Raw genomic sequence first — 24,220 nt, 5'->3', positions numbered from 1 at the left:
TACCCATAATGCAACGCGCGGTGACGTCATCTGTGACGTCACATGGTCACCGTCGTGACGTAATCATGAGAAACGTCCCATAATGCACTGCGCGGTTACGCGCAGTGCATTATGGGACGTTTCTCATGATGGGACCACGACCAGTACAAACCTTAATAAACTTTTTTTTATTGCAGAAGAGAGCAATTCGATTCGTAGCCAATGCGTCGTATTACGCACACACCGATCCACTTTTCTGTAAGCATAAAGTAATAAAAATACAAGAATATTACAAATATAAGCTTGCGACAGTATACGCGGCATCCCTTAAGTATTTTAACCACCCATTACTGCGGTTTTCTAGACTAAGTGTTAAAAATACGGTATACGGAGTACGTAGCGCCGGGTCCCTGAGAGTACCTCGTCCTAGAACAAATTATGGGCTTCAAAGTGTTACAGCATACATTGCCAACATTACTGAACTTTTTAAGAGACCACCATGTCTGTCTTGATGCACTAAATAAGAAAACAATACGCACAATATTCACTTCTAACGTTTAAACTTTTTTCTCCTGCATAGAACTGCCTGTTTTGTTTTTTCGCCTCTAAAATGTTTCTGTTAACGTTTTTTGTCTGCCGATCTGCCGATAGGGGGCAGGGGCTTTGTCAAGCTGCACATTTTGCAGCTTTTTTCCCTGTCTCCGTCACCCATATGTACAAATGGGAGTAAATAAATGAATTGAAAAAATGGGTGTCTAAGAGCTGCGCTCTAAAACGAGACAAGCCGCCAGGCACTCACAGAAAGGCATGGTGATGACGCTGTCGTTAACCACGTCGCTGTAAATCCTGGCGTTGTCGGTCGGCAGGAGGTTGAAGGCGGACACGGAGAAGACGTACTCGGTCCAGAACTTGAGACCCGTGACGGCTTGGGTGCCGGCGTTGGACTGGAGGATCTCGCGCTCGCCCACGTTCGAGCCGTAGCAACGACGCTTGGGGCACCAGCGCAGGACGTAGCCCGTGATCGGGCCGTTGGGGTACTTGGGAACGCTGATGAGCACGTTCACCTGGCTGGTGGACACCTTGGTGAAGGTCATCGAAGGGCTGCTCGGGTCTGCGGAATTCGTTGGGGTCGTCTTCCGTCACCTTCGCTTTACGTACACTTCTTCGCTAAGGTATACCATGGCACTTGGCAAGGAGCCTTCTAGAAGCCGCGGGTCACATCTGCTAATACATCTTGCAAAAGACAGACTCCAGACACTGTCTGATATCTTTGTCCATGTACGATGGTTCTGTCATCGAAAACTGACTGTAGACATGTTCGACGCACACATTTGTATAAAGCAAACGTGCTGCGGACCATGTTCAATGCTTGTCCGCGGGTAATTCAGTCATCATGTCTACGGCGAACACCGTGTCATTACGAGCAGTGTGACTCTGACTTGAGTGCTATATTCTGCTTCGCTTCAAGTCCATCCAACGCTATACCGTCCGATGCCTAGGCAATCGAGCAGCCCCAAAAGTGTGACGTCACGACGGCACTCATAGTCTTTCTGCGTTTGCTGTCGCCGACTAAACTGAATCAGTCACGAGCACAGTGAATTCGCCGCGATCCGGTGTCGTTTTTTTTTTTTTTTCTTTTTCGTGCGTGATTGGTTTAGTTGGCGATGGCAAACATCCACAAAAACGACGAACGCCGTGCCGATGCGCTTTTGGCGCTGCCTGATTGGCGCCCTCAGATCGTAGCGTCGTGATGCGGTCGGACCTTAGTTCGTCTGCTTCTTTCCAGGAGTTGTGGTGACGTCAAAAGGCCGAGCTCCGATTTGTTCTGAATAAAGGATAGTGGGTAGACCACAAGGCAGCTTGCTTTGAGGTGTACCCACTATCGCTCAATCAGAGCCAATCAGAGCACGGCGTACTGACGTCACCACAACCCCTTCAAGAAAAGCAGACGAACTTGGTCTCCGCATACGCGCGAAGAATTCTGGAGCGTCTGTACTTTCACGCAATATCCCTCGCGGGAGCTAATCACTGTAGTGTCTATGGACGGAGGAGCGAACTCGCCGAATGAGGAGGATGGGACTATGCTTATAGACCTAAAAGATTTCAGTCTGCATTGTGGCGCTCAGCAGGATGTTTTACCGTGCTCAGTAGCATAGCCTCCTTCATGCTCACAAAGCCTGGCAGTTCGTTGACGGAGCCATAGAGTGCCCGGTCGCAGATTTGGAGCGCGAGGGTCTGGTAGCACAGAGCATCAAAGAGCCATTTCTCGGGAACCTGGACGTCAGCGCACAGTTCTTGCAGCGGCGAGGAGCCCAAACACTTGTTCGCTCGGGAAAAGTGTGTTTCGGCGTCTCGCCGCAGCGGGGCGCCAGTCACGTGGCTCTCCTCTCATCCGTTGTCTGCCGCTCCATTTTTTCTATTTCGGCGGACGCTTCTCGTGGCGATTCGCCAGGCTCTGTCAGTATATAAGGGTCTACTATGTCAGTACCCAAAGCAGGCTGAATTTTTTTTTGTTGATATATTAGCATATTTTTGTCCTGTCATTGGCCGAGCTCGCTCCGTAGATTGTAGTGATTGACTTAATTTTCCAAGTACTTTGCGAGGAAATAAAAAACACCGATTTTTTTCTTTTTTCTTAGAATGTATATGGTATTCCAGTGAGCAACATCTCAAGAAACGCGGGGGCGTGGCGTGTCTCCAGCATCTCATCGCTCGGCAGCAGCCAATGAAATTGCGGCATCATGGCGCGTTTACATTGGGGGATTCGCGGGAGGATCCGCGGAGGCGGAAAGCGGAATGTCGGAGCCGGGTGGCGCAAGTCGACTCGTCGCTGGCGAAAAAATCTGGGATCAGTCCGGGACCCATATCCAGATTTTCCACCAGAGATGTCGGTCGATTTTCGCCACCCGGCTTCAAAATCCGCTTTCCGCCTGTGCGGAAAGCGGAAAGGAACGGAGGAACGGCGGCGTTCCTCCGTTCCTCTTAAAAGGAACACAGTTCTATATAGGAACGCTGTTCCTTAGAACGCCGTCCCGTACAACACTGTACTTTGTGTCATTTAGGAAAAGCGGGGCTGCGGGTTTAGTCGTCATGACTTGACGCAAGGCACTCACACGTCGGCAAGGTGAAGTCCTTCACGGACGCTTCGGCGCCATACAGGTACTTTCCGTTGTCCACGTTGTAGGCGGACACGTACACCTGATACTCCTTGTAAGGCTCCAGCCCCGTGATCCTGTAGCTTCTGCATCCGCAAGAGAGAACAATCTTTCGAGTCCAGGCCGTAGCAGGAAAACCCCGTCTACACCCGACATCTTATGATGCGGAGGCCGTAATTTCTGAATTTATGACGTCACCTAAAGAAGGCCAGTGCACGGCACAGTTTGAACACGAGTGCTGTTTCAGCATACAGCGTGAGATCGTGCTTTCCCTGAGTGAACACGAGTCCCTGCGGAACGCTGACGCAGCTCTCGTGCCCAAAACTGTGCCTCGCGCTGGTCTTCTTTAGGTGACGTCATAAATTCGGCACTACGGCCTTGGCATCTAGGAGGTGTTGCTGCTTAACGCGATGTTGTTTGAGAAACCTTGGCTACCGATCGATTACCGCGTTTCAAATTTAAATGCTCGTTTATTTTTAGCTGTTCGCTGATTTAAAGAATCTGAAATCTTTCTATGACCAGATAAGAACCACTGTTCCATTCAATGGATCGTACTGGTGAAAGGGCGGCATATCGCTGGTATCCAGGCACCTAAACAATTGACGGCCCCGTAAACTACGAGTAGTCGACGCGCCCTGCCAGATGTCCCAGGAATGAGACTCGCTGATTGGACGAAAACATCAAGCAAATTGGATGACGTACGGTTGCGCCCAAGGGTCGCACCGACATCGGGCTAATTATGATTTTATCTTTCGAAGAATGGCACGGGTCTTGCGTTATCTGGGTGTTGCTTCATATCGCTTGAAAGCATGATTCCCTCTATCGAGCTCTCTCCTATATTCTATCTTTAATCACACTTTTTCTCAGTGGTCTCGGTTCCAGAAGCTGGGATATTCGTGGAATGATTGGATACGTTCCCATTATGACCGCAATCCGTATATATATATATATATATATATATATATATATATATATATATATATATATATATATATTTTTTTTTTTTTTATTTTGCATTAACACGCCGGTGCTTGATTTTTATCGCGCAGAGTCGTCGACGAGACCTTACAATGATATACCAAAACCATCACAATCCTTATCTTAGTATCGCTACTTGATAAAAAAAAAGTACAGAAGCTTGATAATCTTGAAGATAACCGCGGAGCACGGAAGTCGTTGAGTGCCTCGCAGAAATTGACGTCAAGTGACTTTAGATAACATGACATGGACGCGTCCCCCTAATTTTTCCGCTTATTTTAGCGGGGAAATTATAACATCAGCGACACCAATGTCCCCCCTAAACTAAGCAGAAAAATTGACATTAGTTGCAAGCAATTTTCCCACTCAATTTGGCGGGGAAATTGACGTGACGGTTCTTTGTGACGGATCTCGTGTTAAAACGAAGTTTGCACCGATTCACGTGCCCTTCATCTACCCTCACAAGGTCGTCCCCCAGGTCAAACCCAAAACTTGATGTTTCCTCTCTCTCGTACATTCCGCCGCCTTCGTTTATAGAAAAAATCGTAAGGGTGCAGGCGAGCTGGTGAATATTAACCACGTTCAAATTAACCTGAGACTGGGGTAGAGAAAGAACATCAAAGCGTAGAAGGGACAGAAAATAGACCAGGACGACGTCTCAAACTCAGCTCTTCTCTAGTCTCAGTTTCTTCTCTACCCCAAGTTTCTTCCCCAGTCTCAGGTTAATTTTAACATGGTTAACCTTCGTTTATCTTCCGATTGCCCTTCTGCATATAATATCTCAGGAATGCGTTACTATGCGCAGGCATCGGGGGGTACGTTGATAGCTCGATTCCGTCTAATCATCGGCTTTTACGGCGACAGCTGCTAGTGGAACCCCCCCCAGAGAGTTTGCGTGGTCGTTCTTCGCGAAAACTCCCGGTGACGTCCTCGGTCACACGATTGCTCCCAGCAACTACCGTCACCGCTGACTTTCTAAGAGTTTCTATCGTGAAAATCGTCAGGATCGAACTCAAAATGGCGGAGCAATAGTGCGTTTTAGTATTGCGTATACGAGCCAACGCAGGCGCTGTGCCTTTGCGTTGCGCTCTCCACGCTGCGCATGCGCGAAGCCGCCATGCTCCAATCCAAGGCCGCAATCTCGGGCTCCGCGCACGCGCACTGTGGAACGCGCAACGCTAACGCACAGGGCTTCCGTTCGCTCGTATACGCAATACTACAACTCACTATTGATAGCAAATTACGCAAATTCACTCGGATTTCTTTTTCTTTTTAGCGCGTAAAAGGTGCAGTACTAGTCACACGCAACAATCAACCTATAGTTAGGTTTCAGTTAACTCTTAAATAACCCACGACGTTGAGAAGTGCTAAGATTGCGAACCAATATGGTTTAACTTTCAACCCCCCCCCCCCCCCCCCCCCCCAAGAAAAAAAGGAAAAGTTATTAGAATAGTGCTCTACATCTTGAATCGGTTCTCCACTAACGGCGGATTAAAAGGCAGTGACAGCGTATGGCACTCAGGGACGACATAAGTACGAAAGCATGCATCTTTCGACATAATATTGAGAACGGTATTTAAACCGAATTACGCGTTTCTAAATAAAAAGCAAAACAAATTACGGCAGCACTTTGGACATATATGTACCTGACAAAATCTTCATACCTAGAATACTTTTTTTTTTGTAAATCTCGGCGCAATAACTTGTATAAGGCAAAAAAAAAAAAAATTTTACCGCAATTTTTTTTTTTTATGCCGATGCGTTTTGCATGTGTATGGCGATTCTGCTCCAGTATACGCTATGCTGCGATTCACGGCGAGCGCAGCCAACGGCGCCAGTGCAACATCGCCAAAAATGCATTATCACGACGCTCGTCATCTTTGCGTGTTCGCTATAATTCGTGCAGACCCATCACGCACAATTAATGCGCCGCAATTCCTTTTTTTTTTTTCTTTTGTGCGTGACAATAATTTGTTTGATGTGTCTGTTTTGCATGCCAGTTGTCTTCATTTTGGGCTGTACCAGCAGTGTAATTGCTTCGATGCTGCACGCTGTTTCCGTAGACGAGCAAATGCCCAATAAATTCGTAAGACGACTCGCCTGCTCTTGTTTGCCCCTTCGAGGTGTTCCTCGGTAAACGAAGTGCACTGCGGCGCGTAGCACCAGCGGATCTTGTAGCCGTCCAGGGGTCCATTGAGAACGGTAGGAAACCTCCAAGATATGTCCAGCGACGACGGACTCTGCTTGTCCGCAAAGATCTGGTACGGCGCGCTAGGCGCTACGAAAAAACAAACAAAACAAAAAACGAATTCATATAAATGAAGTAGTAACAACTTAGTGTAACAAAGTATACTGATCTGTCCAACCAACGAACCAGACCATACGAACATGTATATACGCCTCATATATAAATTCTTAAGTGCTTATTAGACAAACCATGTACGAAATGCATCTCTATTCAATAGGGTACCATTTCTCCCGGCCGACCAGGACACGAAAAAAAGTAATATTATACGCGGTATAAATATTGGCAGCGACCTCCACCTGCACAGTGTTATAATGCGTAACATTCAGTATGAAGTGGTCGCTTAAATGTTTTGTATACGACATTAAATAATCGTCTTAGGGAGTGAAGAACACATTGTATTTGTTTTTTTTAATCGACATCACGTGACCTGATGTCGCGGAAACGTGACGCCAGGGTGTCATAATTTATACACTCTAAAAAAATGCATTGCGTCTACCTTACCGCAAACCACTCGAAAAACAGTTTGCGGTGTGACACTATAGCATGACGTAATCACGTAAAACAGGGCTCTCAAACACGCGGCCCGCGACTCGCTGGGACGCGACTTGAGGGAAACCGCGGCTGTGAGCCCCCGTTCCTACCCGTTCCCTTGTCTCTCAAGCGCTTGAAATGGCACGCGCCATTAAGATCTTCTGTCACCGATTCGTTTCCGCTCGAAGCCTATAGATATGCTCCAATTATATGTATACTATTCTGTTCTTATTTGACTTGTCTTTTGTTTTAACGTTTGCTTCGCAGCTTTCTGTCATGTTAACCCTCTGTATGCCAATTCCGCTACTAGGCTGCAAGTGCGAGCTTATTGCTCGGCTGCACGAACCCTCGCCCGGCAGGTACAACTTCCAAAGATAAAGGTATGAGCTGACTCTCGTCTTCGGGAAATATCACTGTTAAAACGAGGGTGTTTTCGCAGACGGCTGCTGTAAATATCGCCAGCAAAGCAAGAACTGCCGTATGAAGATTTTTTTTTTTTTTTTTGAGACACGTTGAGTTCGATTAATTCGCACGTGAATTGAGCAACGGGGCGACAGTATGCTTGCACTCTTGATCTACTCAGAAATGCCACCATTTAGCCGGAGCGGTGCCAGTTAAATTTTTGTTATCAAATCGGGCGGGGGTCCAAAATAGTCCTATACCGAGCGCAAGTTCGTCTGCTTCTTTTGCAGGGGTTGTGGTGACGTCAGAAAAACGCCGAGCTCTGAGTGGCTCCGATTGAAGGACAGTGGGTAGACCTCAAAGCAAGCTGCCTCGAGGTCTACCCACTATCTTTCAATCAGAGCCAGTCAGACCTCAGCGTTGTGACGTCACCACAACCCCTGCAAAAGAGGCAGACGAACTTGCGCTCGGCATCAACAAATCAGGGCTAAAGATGGGCGAAAATTGCAAATGTACAAAAAGGCAGAGAGCAAGAGATCCTTTTTCTGTGAAATATCTCGAAGTACCTTACGACTTCCGGATTTTAAACGGGACAAAACCCACCTGCCGGCGACGTTGTGTACTTGGTGCACACGGGAAGCGAGTAGTTGGAGTCGGCGCACTGGGTCTGGACGCAGAAGGTGTAGTTTGTGTAGACGCTGAGGCTCGGCACCTGCCTCACGTATCCCCCGAGAGACTTGATGCACGTCTTGGGAACGACGCTTTCGTTGCAGTACTCCGTCACGTCATTTCGGTCGTTGCACACGCAGTGGATCGGGTTGGAGATGTACCTTGTAGAGGGAACAACCAACGCGCGAGTAATGAACGCTCGCTCGATGAGACGATCTGTCGGGATCGCTTAGGAAGCGATTCAAAAGAGACGCGACTGCGACCGGTACCACAGACAAGGCCACGCGCATTACTGATCAGGTGAAGATGAGGATAGGGTGCAAGCTTTATCTTCGATGTTATGGTGTTGACCGAAGCTTTTAAAAGCCGCGATCGCACGTACGTAACCAGTGTTGCGGAGTTACCACTCCGGAGTTGGAGTGATTCCGGAATCATTCCGCATTTTCACGACCCCGGAATGGAATGGGAATGGAATGGCACCAACGTTGAAGGGAATAGAATGGGAATGGAATTAGGTGCCTTTTGCCTGGAATGGAATGGGTCCCGGTTCTTTATTTCATTTTATATCTTTTTTTTTTTTTGGAGGAAGAGGGGGGGGGGGGGGTTACATTTAGCTAAACCGAGCAAGTCAGCGAGTCAGTTGCTCAGAAATAAAATGAGCAGCGGGAAACTGTTAGCCCATGTGGAGACTGTACGCAAAGAAATGCAATACTAAAAACAAGCGTCAAAGCAAAGAGCAGAGAAGGGAGGGGGGGGGGGGGGGGTGGCGGTGGCGCCTTTCGTGGACGCGCAGACGACGGGCTTCACACGTGTTACACGAGGGCGAAACAAGAAACCAAGCGCCAAGCAAACGAAACAACGGGAGCGGCAAAGGATAAAACCGCCATGCACGGCTACTCATCATTCTTTTTAATTGTCTTGCTTTTTTTTTTGTGTGTGTGTGTGTTTTTTTTTTTTTTTTTTGCTACGGCATGGAGCGTGCATGCGCGTGCACACTGCACAGACTGAGATCTGTGAGCGGGAGCCGACCCGTAACTCGCAGAGCTCTGATAACTCGTTGACTCGCACGCCGCCGAAAGATGATCAGTTATTGTTTTCTTATAGTTCGAGGAGCGTTGTTTAGGAGCTGGCCAACCCTGCTGCCTTCCACGTTCATTCGCGCGCATTCCTTTCCAGTGCGAAATGTGGGTTTGCTTTGGCATTATAACAAAGCGAGATTCACTTCTCTCTTTTCCTCTTGCGCTTTGCTCCGACGCCTTTTTTTTTTCTCTATACTGCATTTTTACGTGGAAGTCTGCCTTTTACTTGGTCTTTGTTCCGTTTTCTGTTTTCTGTGTTAAATGTTTTACATTCAAATGGGTTAGGGTTACAAGCAAGCTAGATGATGCCCGCTCATTTCCTTTGACTTTAGTCTCTGCAAACCTTTGTTTCACCTTGTAATGGACCTCTTCGGACGCTACGAGTCACCCCAGGCAATGCAGCACCGTGAACTTAGTAAAATCAGTGCTTTTTTGAGGCATTTAGCTTTTTTTAGCTTTTTTTTTTTTTTTTGCAAATGTCTATGCGTTGATTATGTCAGCTTTATGCTGCTTATGCCGGCAAACAGAATGTAGTTGTCAAGTGCCAATTTTTACGTTTAGGAATCAGAGGACTGGAATGGAACGATTCAGCCATTCCAGGAATCGGAATGGGCCCAGTGTCCCCATTCCTAGGAGTTGAAAGGAATGGAATTATCGAAGACTCCAATTCCCGGAATGGAATTGGAATGGAATGGGGGTGCCCATTCCGCAACACTGGTACGTACTGCTCATAACATCGTGCGAAAGGCACGCTGTTCACTGTAGACACGATGACAGAACTCTCTGCTGACGCGCCTCATGCATATTCGAAGCACGCTTTGCTTCAGTCTGGTCCGAACATGTCCGCATACTGTTTTCGTAAGACCACCTTACAAAGAATGAATGAAGGGATGAATTTTAATGGCTTTACCCTTTGTAACTGGCGGTAGCTTGCGCCACCTAGCCGCCTAGGAAGAAACACGCCTCAGGCAGTGTTTGCAGACTGTCTTTTGTATGGCGTATCAGCTGCTGACCGCGACTTTTCAAGGCGGTATGCTGCGATGTATCCCAAAACCCAACCATTGGTTATTAGTCTAACGGGTTCAGCCAAATATACCGGAAAACTCCTGCCAATTCATTTTCCTGTAGAACATGAAAAGAAAAAAAAAAGCCAACCACGACCAACAGTAGAAGGATCGCTGCGAATGACGCGGTACGCAGAATACGATTAAGATCTGAGAAGTGCGATGTGTGCGCAGGGACAAGAGGCAAATATTCCTATAGCTTTGCGTCATTTACTGGGATCCTTTCGTTGTTGTTTGCCGTGGTTGGTTGTTTCCATGTTTTGTAGGAAAGTGAACTAACATAGTTTCTTTTTTTTTTTTTTTCGAGTGAAGGGAAACGAGTATTTGTATCGTGACCTCAGTAGCCGCGTGATCTTCAGTGGCACAAAGAGTGGGCGCCCTTTTGCCATTCTGAATGTGCACGGCCGTTAGGGAGCGATGAGGTTCCGCTCTCTTCTCATTGGCTGCACCAATCATCGGACTTTCTTCAATCAGAGCATAGCGATGCATGCGGAACCTTCGGAGAGTGTACAATCGTATGCGCAGTACATATATATATGCAATTCTGACTTACTTGGTCACGTCCCATCGCAAATCGGCGGTATTGACGGCCAACTTCTGAACACTGAGATTCGACGGCCCTGGGCAAGTGGTAGTCTGTGCAAAAACGGGTATAAATTAATAAAAAAAAAAATAAAGACGTTTGCAATTCTCTGTAATGCCGAATTAGAGCGCAGCTCTTGAGCAGGAGGAGGGGAGGGTACGGCGGGGAGGGTATGCTTCTCCTCCCCTGCTCCCCCATCATTTAGCCTCCCCGCTACATTTAGCGGGAAAATTTTTGCTAAATGTCCCGCTAAATTTAGCGGGGAAACTGAATTGGTGTATAAGCTACGTCACGTCAATTTCCCCGATAAATATTAGCGGAAAAAATTTCTCCGCTGAATTTAACGATAAAATTTCCCCGCTACCTTTAGCGGGGAAACGTCCCATAATGCAACGCGCGGCTACGCTGACGCCGACGGCGACGCCGCTCAAGCCGGAAACTGACGCCTACGAGCTGCGCTCTAACGAAAACGACACTTTTGTACATTCAGTGTACATCACTGTTTTCTCTTCAAGCAAAGCCATGGCATATGTGCAGACTAGCACAAAACATGCACATTCTTGTTCCAGTATTTATAATTTATCTCTTTCGAAAGGCAAGCGACGACTGTTAGAAGGTCCAAATCACTGCACAACGGTGGAACAACTGATACCGCGGAACGCGCAAGCCATTACAAAAGGTGTTCATCAAATATAACTAGTTGCTGAGAGCTCAAGAAATGAAGAGAGCGGCTTGTTTTGTTCGCGTTTCGTTCTTCGTGATTAGTTTCTCTGAGTTTTTATCGTCCAATGGCGCCGAGCGATGATACGATGCTAAAATACACCACGCCCTGCGTGACCATGAGGCCCTGATTATGTAGTATACGTTAGTTCAACGCAACACCTTGTCACGCACTCTTAGTGATGGAGGATGAGGTCACCGATTCGGCAAACTAGATGCACCCGTAATCGACGCCACTACGTCAGCGATTTAATTTCTATTCTTAGGTGTACTGTAACAAGCTGCCCAGCGGGACGACGATATGTGTGATGTTGATATTCGAACCCTTCCAGTATCGATGCCGTGTTCGCGAACACTGCGTCGCATAGTGCACGCCTAGAGTCACATTGCCTGAATCTCTAATTTAGCGGGGAATGTGTTTTATCAGCCGATTTCGGGTGGCACTCAGCTGGTCGAACGACGTTTTAGCGAACGCCGACTTTTTATGGAAAGACACTTTAGCGAACGGCCGGCCGCCGCGACGCAACGTTCACGGATGGGCTAGGTAAGTTATAATTATTGTAATGAGTCGCGGCGTGAACGCAGGCCGGGGGAGGGGGAGTTAACACGCGCGCCCCAGTTATTCGCTAAAACGTGGATTCGCTCAAACGACCGCTCTTCGTTAAAACGTCACTCGCTCATGTGATGTGGACCCGCTGATTTCCATCGACTTCTGTAACGTTTGGCTGTAAGAAAAAACTGACACCGAAAAGCGTTACGTCCATAGACAACAATATAAAAAAAATTGCAGGAGGACGCTTAAGCTTCGCCTTTAAGAGCGGAACGCGTAGCTGCATATAAATCCCCGCTCGTTCCCAAGTCGTCGGTAGCGCGTCTGGCTCCTACCGAAGGGTCGTGGGTTCGAATCCCGCCTCCGTCTAAGTTCTTCCATTTTTTTTTCTCTCAATAAGGTAAATGAATTACTTTATGAAACGAATTCATTAGAGACATGGGGCGACTTTTAATTTGCCTTGTCACGTTTTAATCGTTTTCATTCCCGTGTCCTCGCGTTCCACGTGAGCGTTGTGGGTCACTTGAAATACCCGCGCGAGGCCCAGTGACGCCATGACCTTGTCGACCAATCCTGGATGTTCCCAACGCCACCGACGCCGGCTTTTCTGCTACGCGAGCTCCCTTAAAGCTGTCGCTTTGAAAGACTGCCGTCCCCCGGCAGGATTTGAACTGACAACTTTGAGAAGACAAGAAAAGACCGAGAAGGATCGGGAAGGATGGGAACACGAAAGAGCGAAGTAATTCGCGCTGGGCGCGAACGCGCGGTCGTGCGCTTCGCGGCCTTTCCTGTCGTGCTGTGCCTTGTTGCGTAGTCGGGGACTCGAACCAGGGCGCGTGCCAGGAGCGAAGTCGGAGCGATCTTCTGCCGCAAGATTATACTGGTTTATTCACACGACTATATGCAAGGAACCGTCAGCGTCACATGGTTCAATCGAGGCAATCGACAGAGCACGAGAGAGCACACATCGGAGCAGTCCTCTGTTCGTTTTTAAAGAGTCCATCTTTCCAAAAGCGTCACTAGGGTCAGCGGCACCCGGGGTGGTGGCCCGCCGCTTGTGGCCCGGCCTCTCGTGACACCCGCCGCGATACCCCCCTCCCCCTGTTCTCAGACCCACGGTAATAACCCCCCCCCCCCCCCCTCCCCCATCACTGCCCAGCTGCACCGAGGCGGTCCACCCCCCAGTGACGCCACTGAATCTTCCCCAGGTCCATAGGTAGGGATTCCATGAGTCATTGCTTGCTGGCAGCCAATGCCTGCTGCCAGTTAACCGTCTCTCCTGCCTTAGCGTACACAGTACATCCAGCCGGCAAAGCTGAGTCAGAGTTCGGTGCACCCGAGCCTGGCGGTGGTTGACTTGAAATAGTAGGGTATTTCCGAATGCGTCTGCGCCCGCAATCTTGCACGGCTCCAGGGTTCGCCCTCAGTCGACGTGAACGTGACCCGCTGCTCTGGTGATCCGAGACCCAGGAAAGAGGCCGGACGTACGTCCTCGCTATGCCGACCCGGGCTTCGTACACCTCAGACTCATCCCGAGCGCGCTGTTCCTTGGGGAGCTCGCCCTTGTGCCGGCAACCTCAGGTCGCAGTCCACAGGGGCCTCTGTTTTGACGACGCTAGGCGAAACTCGAGGAATGTCATCCACTCGTTATATAGCGTCGACGGGCCACGCAGGAGGGACCGGCAGGCACTAATGAGATGCCAGCGTGTTGTTCTGTCAATCCTACAACAGACTTCCCGCGGCTTGTATTAGAAATGAGAGGGAATGTTGGGTAGGTGCCACCGTTCAGATGCCCTTTTCTTCTTCCCTGGGAGGCCTAACACACTTTCTGTGCTTATCAGTCTTCGTAAACATGATCAAGCTGAATTTTTTTCTGTTGATTTCGCATACGTTGCGTCCTCCTGTAGATGTGTAAGACGTCTGTGCTGAGAAACTCGTACCATGACGGTTGTGTTTGTGACGTCTTGTCAAGAATGCTGCTATAGAATGGAACTTACCCAGATGCAATTCTCTCTCGCAAAAATAGGTTCTTGCGCGTGAGCAGTGCCTACTCATTTTAATGGAAGAACGGGCTTTTTGTACAGACCAGTGGTATATATAGACCATCGCCTAATGGGCGCCGCCATCTTTGCTCACTGGGATGTGACACGAGTTCTGAACGTGCGCAGCAGCTCTCTCCCTCGAAATATGAAACGCCGCGCACGCCTCCACTGCCCGATGACTCGTCATTTTTTCACGTGGCTGATAAGCGCCGAAAAGGTGTAGAGGCATTGCATTGGTGTATACACCTACACAGTGTTTAGAAACAAGTCAGCTTTTCCCACACCAGGTATGGGCACTGCGCACGAGCAGACACCAGATTCGGGAGGAGTGAGGCTCCTGCGCATGCGCAGTGCCCACTGCAGCGCCACCGCAGTGGCATGACGTCAGAGAGTTGAGTTGGTCTATATATATCTGCCATCGAATGATTTAAACACCTATTATGCGCGTACCCAAATACTGACGAGTCGTTGGGGTGTGTTTTGTCTCGCTTAAAATACGACCAGGACTTACCCAATTTTCGTTAGAAAAACTAAAACAAAGGAAAACATGTCGAGGCTGTCAGGTGAAACAATGAAACGTATTTGAATGACAGCGAATGGCGTGTCTGAAACTACAGAACGCGTCGTTCAAACGACTTCCTGTGCGTCACTACTGGTTAGGAATGTAAACCTACTAAATCAGTAATTTTGTTGCGCGTATGTCTAGACAGCGGGGAAGTCAGTCAGCCCCATCGAACGTCTCGATATAAGTTTGACCCCGTAAACGGATTAGTTAAAAATCCGTATATACAGGAAGATAAAAAAAAAGGTTTAGCATATCTTGTTATTGTTATTCCTACCAAATAACTAATATATGTAACGTATGTGGGTAGCAACGAAAGTCACACCTATAAAAATGTATTTTTCACATTGTAAATAGTAGTTTAATGACATTCGAATGAATTATCGCTGCATTTGTTTTGAAAACATCCAGTCACGTGTAAACATCGTCTGTAATTGTATGCACACTTGTTTCTTCTTCTTATTGCTGAATAATGCTCTTGCTTCGACTTCGGAGATTGTTGTCACGTGGAATACACGACGTATTCCACGTGACATATTAGCGCGGACAAACGCTCCTCAGTTTCTCCGGATTTCTTTTTTTTTTTTTTTTTCGAAATTAAACAGCTGCCATAAGAACAACCAATCATCGCGGCGGAAAGTCCAATTTGAGGGCAGTGACGTAAAGTATAAATATCTGGTGCCCACCAATAATCCGTCTGAGAAGAAAAAAAAAAAAAAAAAGTAGGAGAGCGTTAATGTTGTGTTAGTGCTAGCCGTGTCGAGCAGTGTATACAGTTTCGAATCGTCGTCGTCCGAATAGAGGTGCTCTCGGACTATGTCTTTCGCGTATTAACCAGTCGGTAGTTCGGTCAAGGACAGATTACACTGGGGAGTATATCTGTACGATTCCTAGGGGTGAAATAATCGTTGTTTGTGTCGACTTCGCATCGGACGCACCATCGCGCGTCACTATTAGTTAAAAAAAATTAAACAACAACACAAGTTTGCTTTTAAAATTATTATGAACATTCAGAAATATATTATCGTCTATATTAAAAAAATATATATATTATACGTGGATTTTAATAGATTTTGATTCTGCTTAACATTTTACTCAGAATGAAGGAGGGCGTGATGCTTTCAAGTCCCAAGGCATGCGCCAACATTATTGTTGAAAAAACTTTAGCATGTAACGGGGCGGGGTCAAGAGATGAAGCAAAGTTGAAAAATAGCTGAAGAAAAAAAAATTCTTAACAGCAGCACGTTTTTATAAGTTAGAATTCTTGTCAGATATGGGAATATCGAATTCATAATTAAGAGCTTTGACCTCGTGTTACTCCAATACTTTGCTTATTCTAGATCGGTCATGACGCAGGAAGTCGACCGCCGTGACAAAGGTTTCTTAGCCGGTGTGAATGTGACTTATTTATTTATTCCCTAGTCCAAACATACTAACTTAATACAAATCATGATGTGACCGGTCAAGTACTGGAACCTCTTCACTTTGTAATCCAACCTGTGCAGCCTTAATTTTAAAATATTGGAATGTCAGTCTAACGCCGTCAATCCAACCGTGACACTAACCTTGAATCCTGATGAAGCATGTCAACACGTTCATTATTTCTTATTGTTCACTCACACACACACACATGCACAAACACACATACAGCTTTTAACACAGAGAAACACACAGCTTTTAACACACACACAAAAACACACAGCGGCGTTCACAGAATTCTTTGAACTACAATTCTGGACTTTTATAAATACCGTGTGAAGACAAACAGAAAAAAGACCATTATTTTGATTCGGCGACTAAGATTGTAATAATGACTAAGTATATATTTATCCCTAACATTAAGGAGGATACAAAATGACAACTGCCCATAATATAACATTTTTATGTACAGTTCTTCACATTTTTAGAGTCGGATGTTAGAATATCAGTTGTGCATGCACAAAAAGGTCTCAGAAGAAAAAAGGTAGGATGAAGCAAAAGCAAAGAAATATAGTCACAAAGACAAAAACGATGGGATTTAGAAAACGTTAAACATTTTGGAGAATCAATGACTCGTTATCTGTGGATACTCCGTGTTATAACGATGTATTAGCTACGAAAGAGCGCCCGGAGGCAAAGAAATTACTCACTTGAGCCGCGTTTGCACCAAGGTTTGTCCAGCCGACGATTGCTACGAGTAGGACGCAGTGCAGCTTCTTTGCCCACCCGTCGGACGCCATCGCCGCTGACTCTCAGCGAGAGAGAGAGTGAACAAACTTTTTTTTAAAAGACCCCTCCGCGAAATTTTTCACCCCCTACACGATGCTCGAACACCCTACTGAAGCGAGAACACCTTGTGCCGCTTTGGATATATACGCGGACGCTCAAAAACGACTCTTGCACTTTCCCTTCCTCCTCACGTCGAGCAGAGTGGCGGAGGGTGGAGGGCGCGAGATGTGTTGCCTTATCTTTCCTAAACAACCTCCACTCTCCTCCCCTCCTTCCGGTGGTTAAAGGGGAGAGGGAAGAGAATGGGAGAGACGGAGACCCGTGTCGAACCCCCCGTGCAAGCCACGGGAGAGCTGTTGTAATTTGAAGAGCTATCGGCACTTCCTTCGCTGGAAAAAACACACTTTGTCGTCGACGTCGTTCTTCCAGATCGCTTTCATTGATGGACATGGCTTAATACACACACGTACAAAATGCGCTTTTTTTTTTGTGGCGCGAACCGTTAAGATGTTGTAAGAGTTTATTTTTTTTATTTTTTAAGCATATTCAAGACGTGATGTGTTCAGCTTCGGTTCTTTGAAAGTAAAAAGACATCTTTTATTTTTTTATGTAAAAATAAGAAAACGTGGTAAATCTACGTGTACACAGCTCGACACTGTTAGCACGAACATGCGATTGCCGAGTTTCTCTAGATTTCAATTTCTATTATCAAAACGACCGGTGTAGTGGGGATCGATGTTCATACTCGGGGTCTTCCTTATAAATTGCAAAATGTTCCGCTCAACAATGCCGTGTCTCAGAAAAAAGATTCAGCACCCATAACGGAGTTCGCAGAAAAGAGTTACAAGACACCCGCAAAAGAATGGTAGCAATATTTCTAATTCAGCGACGTCTGTGTCTTTCCACTTATTGATCAGTTCTTGATCAGATGAGATCATAAAAAAAGTTGGAGCATCAATCCACGCTGTGTATGTCGTTGGCAAGCGAAGCTGTGGTATCACCTGCAACAATTGCCCACTGCACTACACCAAATGATTGACGAAAGAAAAGTAAATGCACTGTATCAAAGCTTACATTTTGAAACGACATTGATAACTGCTTCGTTATCAATGCGGGAAGCGCTACGTGCTTCGCATTGTTCGCGAGCGCCTTATCATCTATCATGTGGTTTTGACACTTGTTTTGTGCTTTTCTTATTGAAACATTGAAACGAATACTTGGGGGGGGGGGGGGGGGGGGGGGGGGGGTGCTGCATGCACACACCCCAGTATTCGTTTTAATAAGAAAATCAGAAAACAAGCGTTAAAATCATACGATAGATGATAAGGCGCGCGCGAACAATGCGAAGCCTCGTAGCGCTCCCCGCCTTAATAGCAAAGTAGTTATCAAGCAAGTTTTATTTCTTTTTTTTAATTTATGAAACGGTATTTTGTTGACTACTGTTTTGTCGACGGACACGAGGAAATCCGACCAACGAGTCACATTCCGCTTCGCTGTAATAAGTTCGAAGGCACCAGTAAAGTAACTTTAGCAACGCTTGTAGGTCGGAAACCTCCATGTTTTGCTACTGGACCTCGCATACTTCGCGCTGAATTTATTTATCGTGACACCCATACAGGGGTTCGAAGACACCCACAAAGGAAGGGTAACAGGGTTTGAAGCTGGGCGACGTCTGTGTTCTTCACGTTGTTCTTTTTTTTAATACATCGTGACATTCACAGAGAAGTTCGGGGACACCCATAAAAGAGTTTGAAAACGCGCACAAGATATCTATGTAACCCTATGGCGGACTCAAGTCCGTCTGCTTCTTGCACATGGGTCGCGATGACGTCAGACCGCTGAGCTCGTATTGGCCCATTGGAAAGAAAAAATAGTGGGTAGGCTTGGAGGCATCTAGCATTGAGGTCTACCCACGAACCTTTCAATCGAAGCCAGTCAGAACTCGGCGTCTTTTTGACGTCAGCCGCAACTCCTGCGCATGAGGCAGACGACATCCGCATATCCAGCGTCTGTGTTCCTCTCTACTGGTGGCACTTCGCGGCGCTGTCTTTATTCATCTTGGAGCACACCGTGCTGCGAACTCCCGCCGTTCGTACACCGCACAAAACGTACACGACGTTCATTGCACACATAGGATAACAGAATTGTCCGGCGACTTTTGCATACGACCAGCGTGACAGGACCGCCATTCGAGGAAGAAATAGTACGCTACAGGCAGTGTCTGAGACTGTCTTTTGTATGATGTAGTCGCAGGGCAGTTTTAAAACGTTTGAGGACGCCCGTAGAGGATCAAGTAACCCCCCCCCCCCCCCCCCTTTTCCAAAAAAAAGGAAAGAAGTCTCCTGTGGCGCCAACACGTGTCCGACTGATGCGGTCAACGGCACGCGGGCGTCGAACATCGCTCCCCTTTCCGAGCTCCTCTCTCGCCGGAGATCGAAAAGGACGGAGGGAGAGGAGAGCAGCTCGCTCGCACGCGCCTCGACTGGGTTTCCCCGATGTCGTCAAGAGGCGCCAACGCAACACTCACATACCCCGACGCGCCGCAGGAAAGAAGAACGGAACAAAAAGCGGCGGCGGCCACGTCGGAAGCGAATGCGAAGATCGCAAAAATGCATATAATATACTCTTTAAAAAAAAAAAAAAAATAATAAATAAACTTCTCGCGCGCAGTCACCTTTGTCAACTGGGTTAGGGAAGGCGTTCTTAACGTGTGATAGTAGAGCTCTCTTCTGTAATATATCAGACTTCTGCACGCGCAGATCGTCCCGCAGAACCCTCCAAACACCGACCACTAATTTTTGCTATAATCACTTCACTCGGTCAGAAAGACGATCGGAACCATTCATGATCCGTTGGTCGTGCCGTGTAAGTGGCAAAAATGGGCGGAGTTTTTTTTAGCGTACTTTGGCTTCTTGCTCTGGATTTCGTCCCAAAATGCAACGCGCACAGTGTTGCATTGTGGGACGTCACAGACCTAGACACCAAATCAGTTTCTCCGCTAAATTTAGCGGGGAAGCTGAATTGTTGTATAGATCGCGTGACATATCAGGTCACGTGACGTCAACTTCCCAGCTACATGTAGCGGGAAAATTGACATCCAGGGACCAACACACCAATTGAGTTTCCCCGTTAAATTTAGCGGGAAACTTGATGTCACGTGATGTTAGAGCGTTTCACGTATGCAACACAATTTCCCAGCAATTTGCCGTACATTTTTTTTTTTTTTGCTACTCCGATTGAATGACCACAAAACATAGTACCAGTCGTCATTCTGATTGGTTGAACTGATCTGTAATTGGTGTTGGAGAGTGCTTCGTGGTAGAGTATACACTCGGCAAGTTCTGGCTGTCTGGCGCATACAGGAGAATTGACCTAAACGGCCTCTGAAACTGTATAGAATTAAATGCGTGCCGCGTGGTTCGTTTAGAGTAACTATATCACCTGCACATTCTTTCTGAGAGCTGAACAGTTAAAACTGTCCAAATATTAGTGTTAAGAAAAAAACGCTCCTTATATAGTGAAGCAACAGCCACCTTTCTTGTCAATCAAATCCCGTTGTCTTCGGTGTCGACATTCCGAATTCATTTCCCGAGGAATTTGCCGTAATGCGGAAACAGTAGCTTTTATCGCACTGTACGTGATTCGAAAATCTAATCAAACGAGAACTAAATCACCATGTAAAAAAGGAAAGCCGTTTCGCATATGTATATACTTGCCATTCGCTCGTGATCTTCAAATAAAAAAAATATTACTTTCTAAAAAAACAAACTTGATATAAGACAGCGAGAGCGGACGACATCAGCCTGCTCCTCGTGAAAATCGTGAAAATAACCAGTTTTTCGGGTTACCCAAAACAGAAGCTAAGGAACCAATCCGTTTTTTTTTCAGTATACCATTTATGCAAAGATGCGATCGCAGACTAGCTAGGGAAGGGGGAAGGGTCATATCTGCGTAATATTTCTATTTTTCAGCGTCGCGGTTGTTGTGAGATAGCCAGCGCAAAGGAACCGCAAAAAAATGCATTTTTGTCCGTGTGCTTACGTGTGCGGCAATCATCCATCCGCGGCTTAGAAAGAATAAATCCCATCCCACTTGCACTTTCTAGATAAGCGCCGCGGTGTCGTTAACCGTGTCGAACTTAATAAACGATTTCCCCGTGCGTTCGTCGAACTCCCCTGAACCGACTTTGAATATAGCTCTCTCCATCGGGCGCGCCTTGCGCGGGTAATCTTACCTGGGCATAGAAATATGGCGGACATCCCATTCATATTGATCACTTTAACATTTCTGGAAGGTCCGTATGTTGAGGGGTAATATGCTAATTTAAAAAATCACCCTTCCTGCGTAGTACCATCTTTGAACGCTAGATAGTTTTTTTTCTTTTGCATTGTTTTAGGAAGAAAAATGGCAGCGGTGAATTACAGTGGACCAACCAACCCCCCCCAAGAAGGTTTAACGTTCTTCCTACGAAATGTGCTTTGTCGTGCGTTTTTGGCTGTCATTACTTGCAAACTACTGGTTTGCACATCACCTCTACCGGTTATACTTTTTTTTTCTCACGACCACAAAGAAAATCAAACGCATCGAGGCACTTTCATGCTGACTGTTTACTGTTTTGGCTGCTCATTGGTACAAATGAAAAGCGTGTCTACAAAAGCCGGACAAAATAGCGCAAATACTAAGACAAAAAAAAAAAAAAAAAACACGGACGCTTGCTACATCGCAGACAGATTATGCCCCGTGGTCTGGGAAGACATTTAAAACGGCAACAAGCCACATACATTTGACCTAAATCTCTGTCTTTGTGGCAGAACATGCTTCTGTTTGTGTTCAAGAAGGGTGCATACAGCCGCTCATGCAAAAGTCGCATTTCTTGCCCATTTTTGCAGTCTTGGGTAAGTTACTTTTAAAAAGTAATTCGTTACAGTTACAATTACTTTCAGAAAAAGTAGAGAAGTTACCGTTACAGTTACCGCAACAGAAGAGTAACTCGTTACAGTTACAGTTACTTTTAAAAAGTAACGACGTTACTTTCAGTTACTTTTCTATAACACAAAAAAATAGAAAAAAAAACTAGAAAACGCCCCTCACAACGTTTTACTGTATAAAATTAAAAAGTACGCTTTTTATTTAATATTGTAACTTAGCAGCAGTTGCTTCTCGAAGTTAGTGCTTAAAAGATTTCCACGCCAGAGTAGTGGCGCAAATCAATATACGTAACATGCGCGGTGCAAAGTAGTGGCGCTAATCAAAATACGAGACATGCGCAGTGCCCTCCACGTGTATTGTTGTTTCACGGTTGATTCACCCGCTTAAAACGCGTTTGCATAGAACAAAGAAAAACCCACAACATAGATAGTGCTTGAAGACACTAAGATGTAAGTGTTCAGTCCCAAAGTACAAGCGCGTGCGTAAAGATAACTACATATTTTTTTATAAAATCTACACGTGGCTGCATTCGGGTCGTGACTCGCGAGAAAGAACGTATTCACAACTTTGTGCACGGCCAACTTGACACTCGAAATGTCGGAATAGACCGTTTTTTAAAGTGCAAGGAATGGCTAAATTGCACCCTCGTTCAGTGATATATTATTCATAAAACACTGGAAAGTAACGACAAAAGTAACGTCGTTACTTTCATCGTTACCTCAGAAAAAAGTAATAGAACTACAGTTACAAGTTACATTTTTAAAAAGTAACTCGTTACAGTTACAAGTTACCAAAAAAGTAACGAAGTTACAGTAATGCGTTACTAGTAACGCGTTACTATTCAAGACTGCATTTTTGTTCCAGAATGTAAAGAAAAATAAATCAATAACTTACCTTTACGCCTCAGATTTCTCAACGTTGTCTCGCTGAGGCAGAACACGTTTTACATATAGTATATATACTATTTACACACACTGGGTGTGACTTTATATACAGGGTGCTTGATTTTATTCAAACAGATAAAGAATTTTTAAAAAAGCTGGGAAAGGCAAAATAATGCGGTCTGTGCGTTTGAGGTATACGGTCAGGGGGACATAATTAGGATGCTAATCCTCACAAGAAGTAACATAATTAACGAAAATCTGATCATCAACTTTTTTTTCTTCTAATTATCGAAAACACATGGTTCAAATGAGAAACTTGCTGAGCGTCATGAAAACCCCACTAAATCAGTCAATTATAGAAAGATTCGAAGCACGTGATGAGCGCGGGTGTGCGCTGAAGTTTCCCTCGTGCAACAAACACGAGGCTGGCAGTCCGAAAAAAAAATGACAGGAAGATCCATAGGTGGATATTTAGGGAATGCGTTAGCCTGACTCTTGGGAAGCGCCACACACGTCCCCATTTGGGAAACGCGCTAAAACGGACCCCTTCACTTTTTTGCTTTCTCTTCTGCTTCCTGTATAGTTTGCTGCCCCTTTTTGGTTTCGTCGGGGTCAGTGTCAGCGTTTCCCAAAGGGGGACGTGCGTGGCGCCTTTCAAGGGTCGTGCATTGTTTAAAAATTCCCTAATGAATCTTCCTCTCTTTTTCCGTCGGTTTCTGTCGCACGCAGACCGGCGTCGGCTTGCCGCTTCTTACGATGCATTTTGACCAGCCGAGCTAGGCGCTGCTTCCGCTCCTCGGTCTCCCGCATCCGCGCGCCCATTGGCTTCCGCCCCGTGACGTCACTTCCTTCTCGCCTTCACTTCTTTCCTCCTTTCTACGCGGCGCGCTTCCCTTTCCACTGTTTTGCCCGCAGCCGGACGCTGTCAGCTCTTACCTGTAATGTGGATACTAATGCTAACGCATAAAAAATATATACATATATAGATCATTAATATTTACGTTTTTAGACCGCCAGCGTTGCGCCTGCTGCACAATTGGAAACTTTAGCGCACCCCCACGCGTACCACGTGTTTCAAATATTTCCGAAATCGACTGATTTAGTAGTTTTTGATTACGCTCGGCAAGTTTCTAACATGAACCGTCTGTTTATTCTCAATAATTAAAAAAGTTAATATTATGTCCCCAAAGCTCACCTGCACAGACCAAATCATTTTACCTTTCAAGTTTTTTTGTTTTTTTTTCATAAATCTGTTTGAAATAAATTTAGACACCCTGTGTATAAAAATGCTTATTCAATCTCTTCTGGAAACGTGCACTGGTATCAGATTTAGTGACCGGTCAAAGTACAACGGTGAACACTACGGCGCAGCAAGAAAGGCCACATGGCGGCACACGCGTGACGTAGACAGACACGGCGAGTTGTTTCGACAAATGTTTATTTCGAGTCGACGTGCTGAGTTTCGCGTCTGTGGTTCTGAGATAGCGGGGGATCGTGAGGCAGTCACCACTTCCGTTCGTCTCAGCAACTTCCTGATTTGATAAAACTTCCCCATTAAACTAGTCACATTCAGTATCATCATCACCATCATGATCATCATCAAGGTCATCATCCATCCAGGGCCCGTGGGTTTAGTT

At 46.2% G+C, this 24,220-nt stretch overlaps 1 protein-coding gene across 1 annotated transcript in view; it reads right to left on the bottom strand.

Moving 5' to 3' along the window:
• LOC8040488 (protein sidekick-2) overlaps positions 1-16,917 on the bottom strand; it is a 44,513-nt gene extending 27,596 nt beyond the window's left edge. Inside the window, exons 1-6 of the mRNA XM_029969912.4 lie at positions 16,692-16,917; positions 10,659-10,741; positions 7,897-8,123; positions 6,213-6,390; positions 3,093-3,220; positions 779-1,090 (exon numbers count right to left, since the gene is read on the bottom strand). Of these exons, the coding sequence (XP_029825772.3) occupies positions 779-1,090; positions 3,093-3,220; positions 6,213-6,390; positions 7,897-8,123; positions 10,659-10,741; positions 16,692-16,781 (1,018 nt within the window). The 5' untranslated portion in view covers positions 16,782-16,917. The remainder of the gene's footprint in view (positions 1-778; positions 1,091-3,092; positions 3,221-6,212; positions 6,391-7,896; positions 8,124-10,658; positions 10,742-16,691) is intronic.
• Between the last annotated feature and the right edge of the window lie 7,303 nt (positions 16,918-24,220).

The sequence above is a fragment of the Ixodes scapularis genome, unplaced genomic scaffold (genome assembly GCF_016920785.2).
Source record: "Ixodes scapularis isolate PalLabHiFi unplaced genomic scaffold, ASM1692078v2 PGA_scaffold4__175_contigs__length_147842914, whole genome shotgun sequence".
In the NCBI taxonomy this organism is placed as follows: domain Eukaryota; kingdom Metazoa; phylum Arthropoda; class Arachnida; order Ixodida; family Ixodidae; genus Ixodes; species Ixodes scapularis.
Note: the sequence above shows the minus strand (reverse complement) of the source record. Positions and strands in the feature narration are given on the sequence as shown.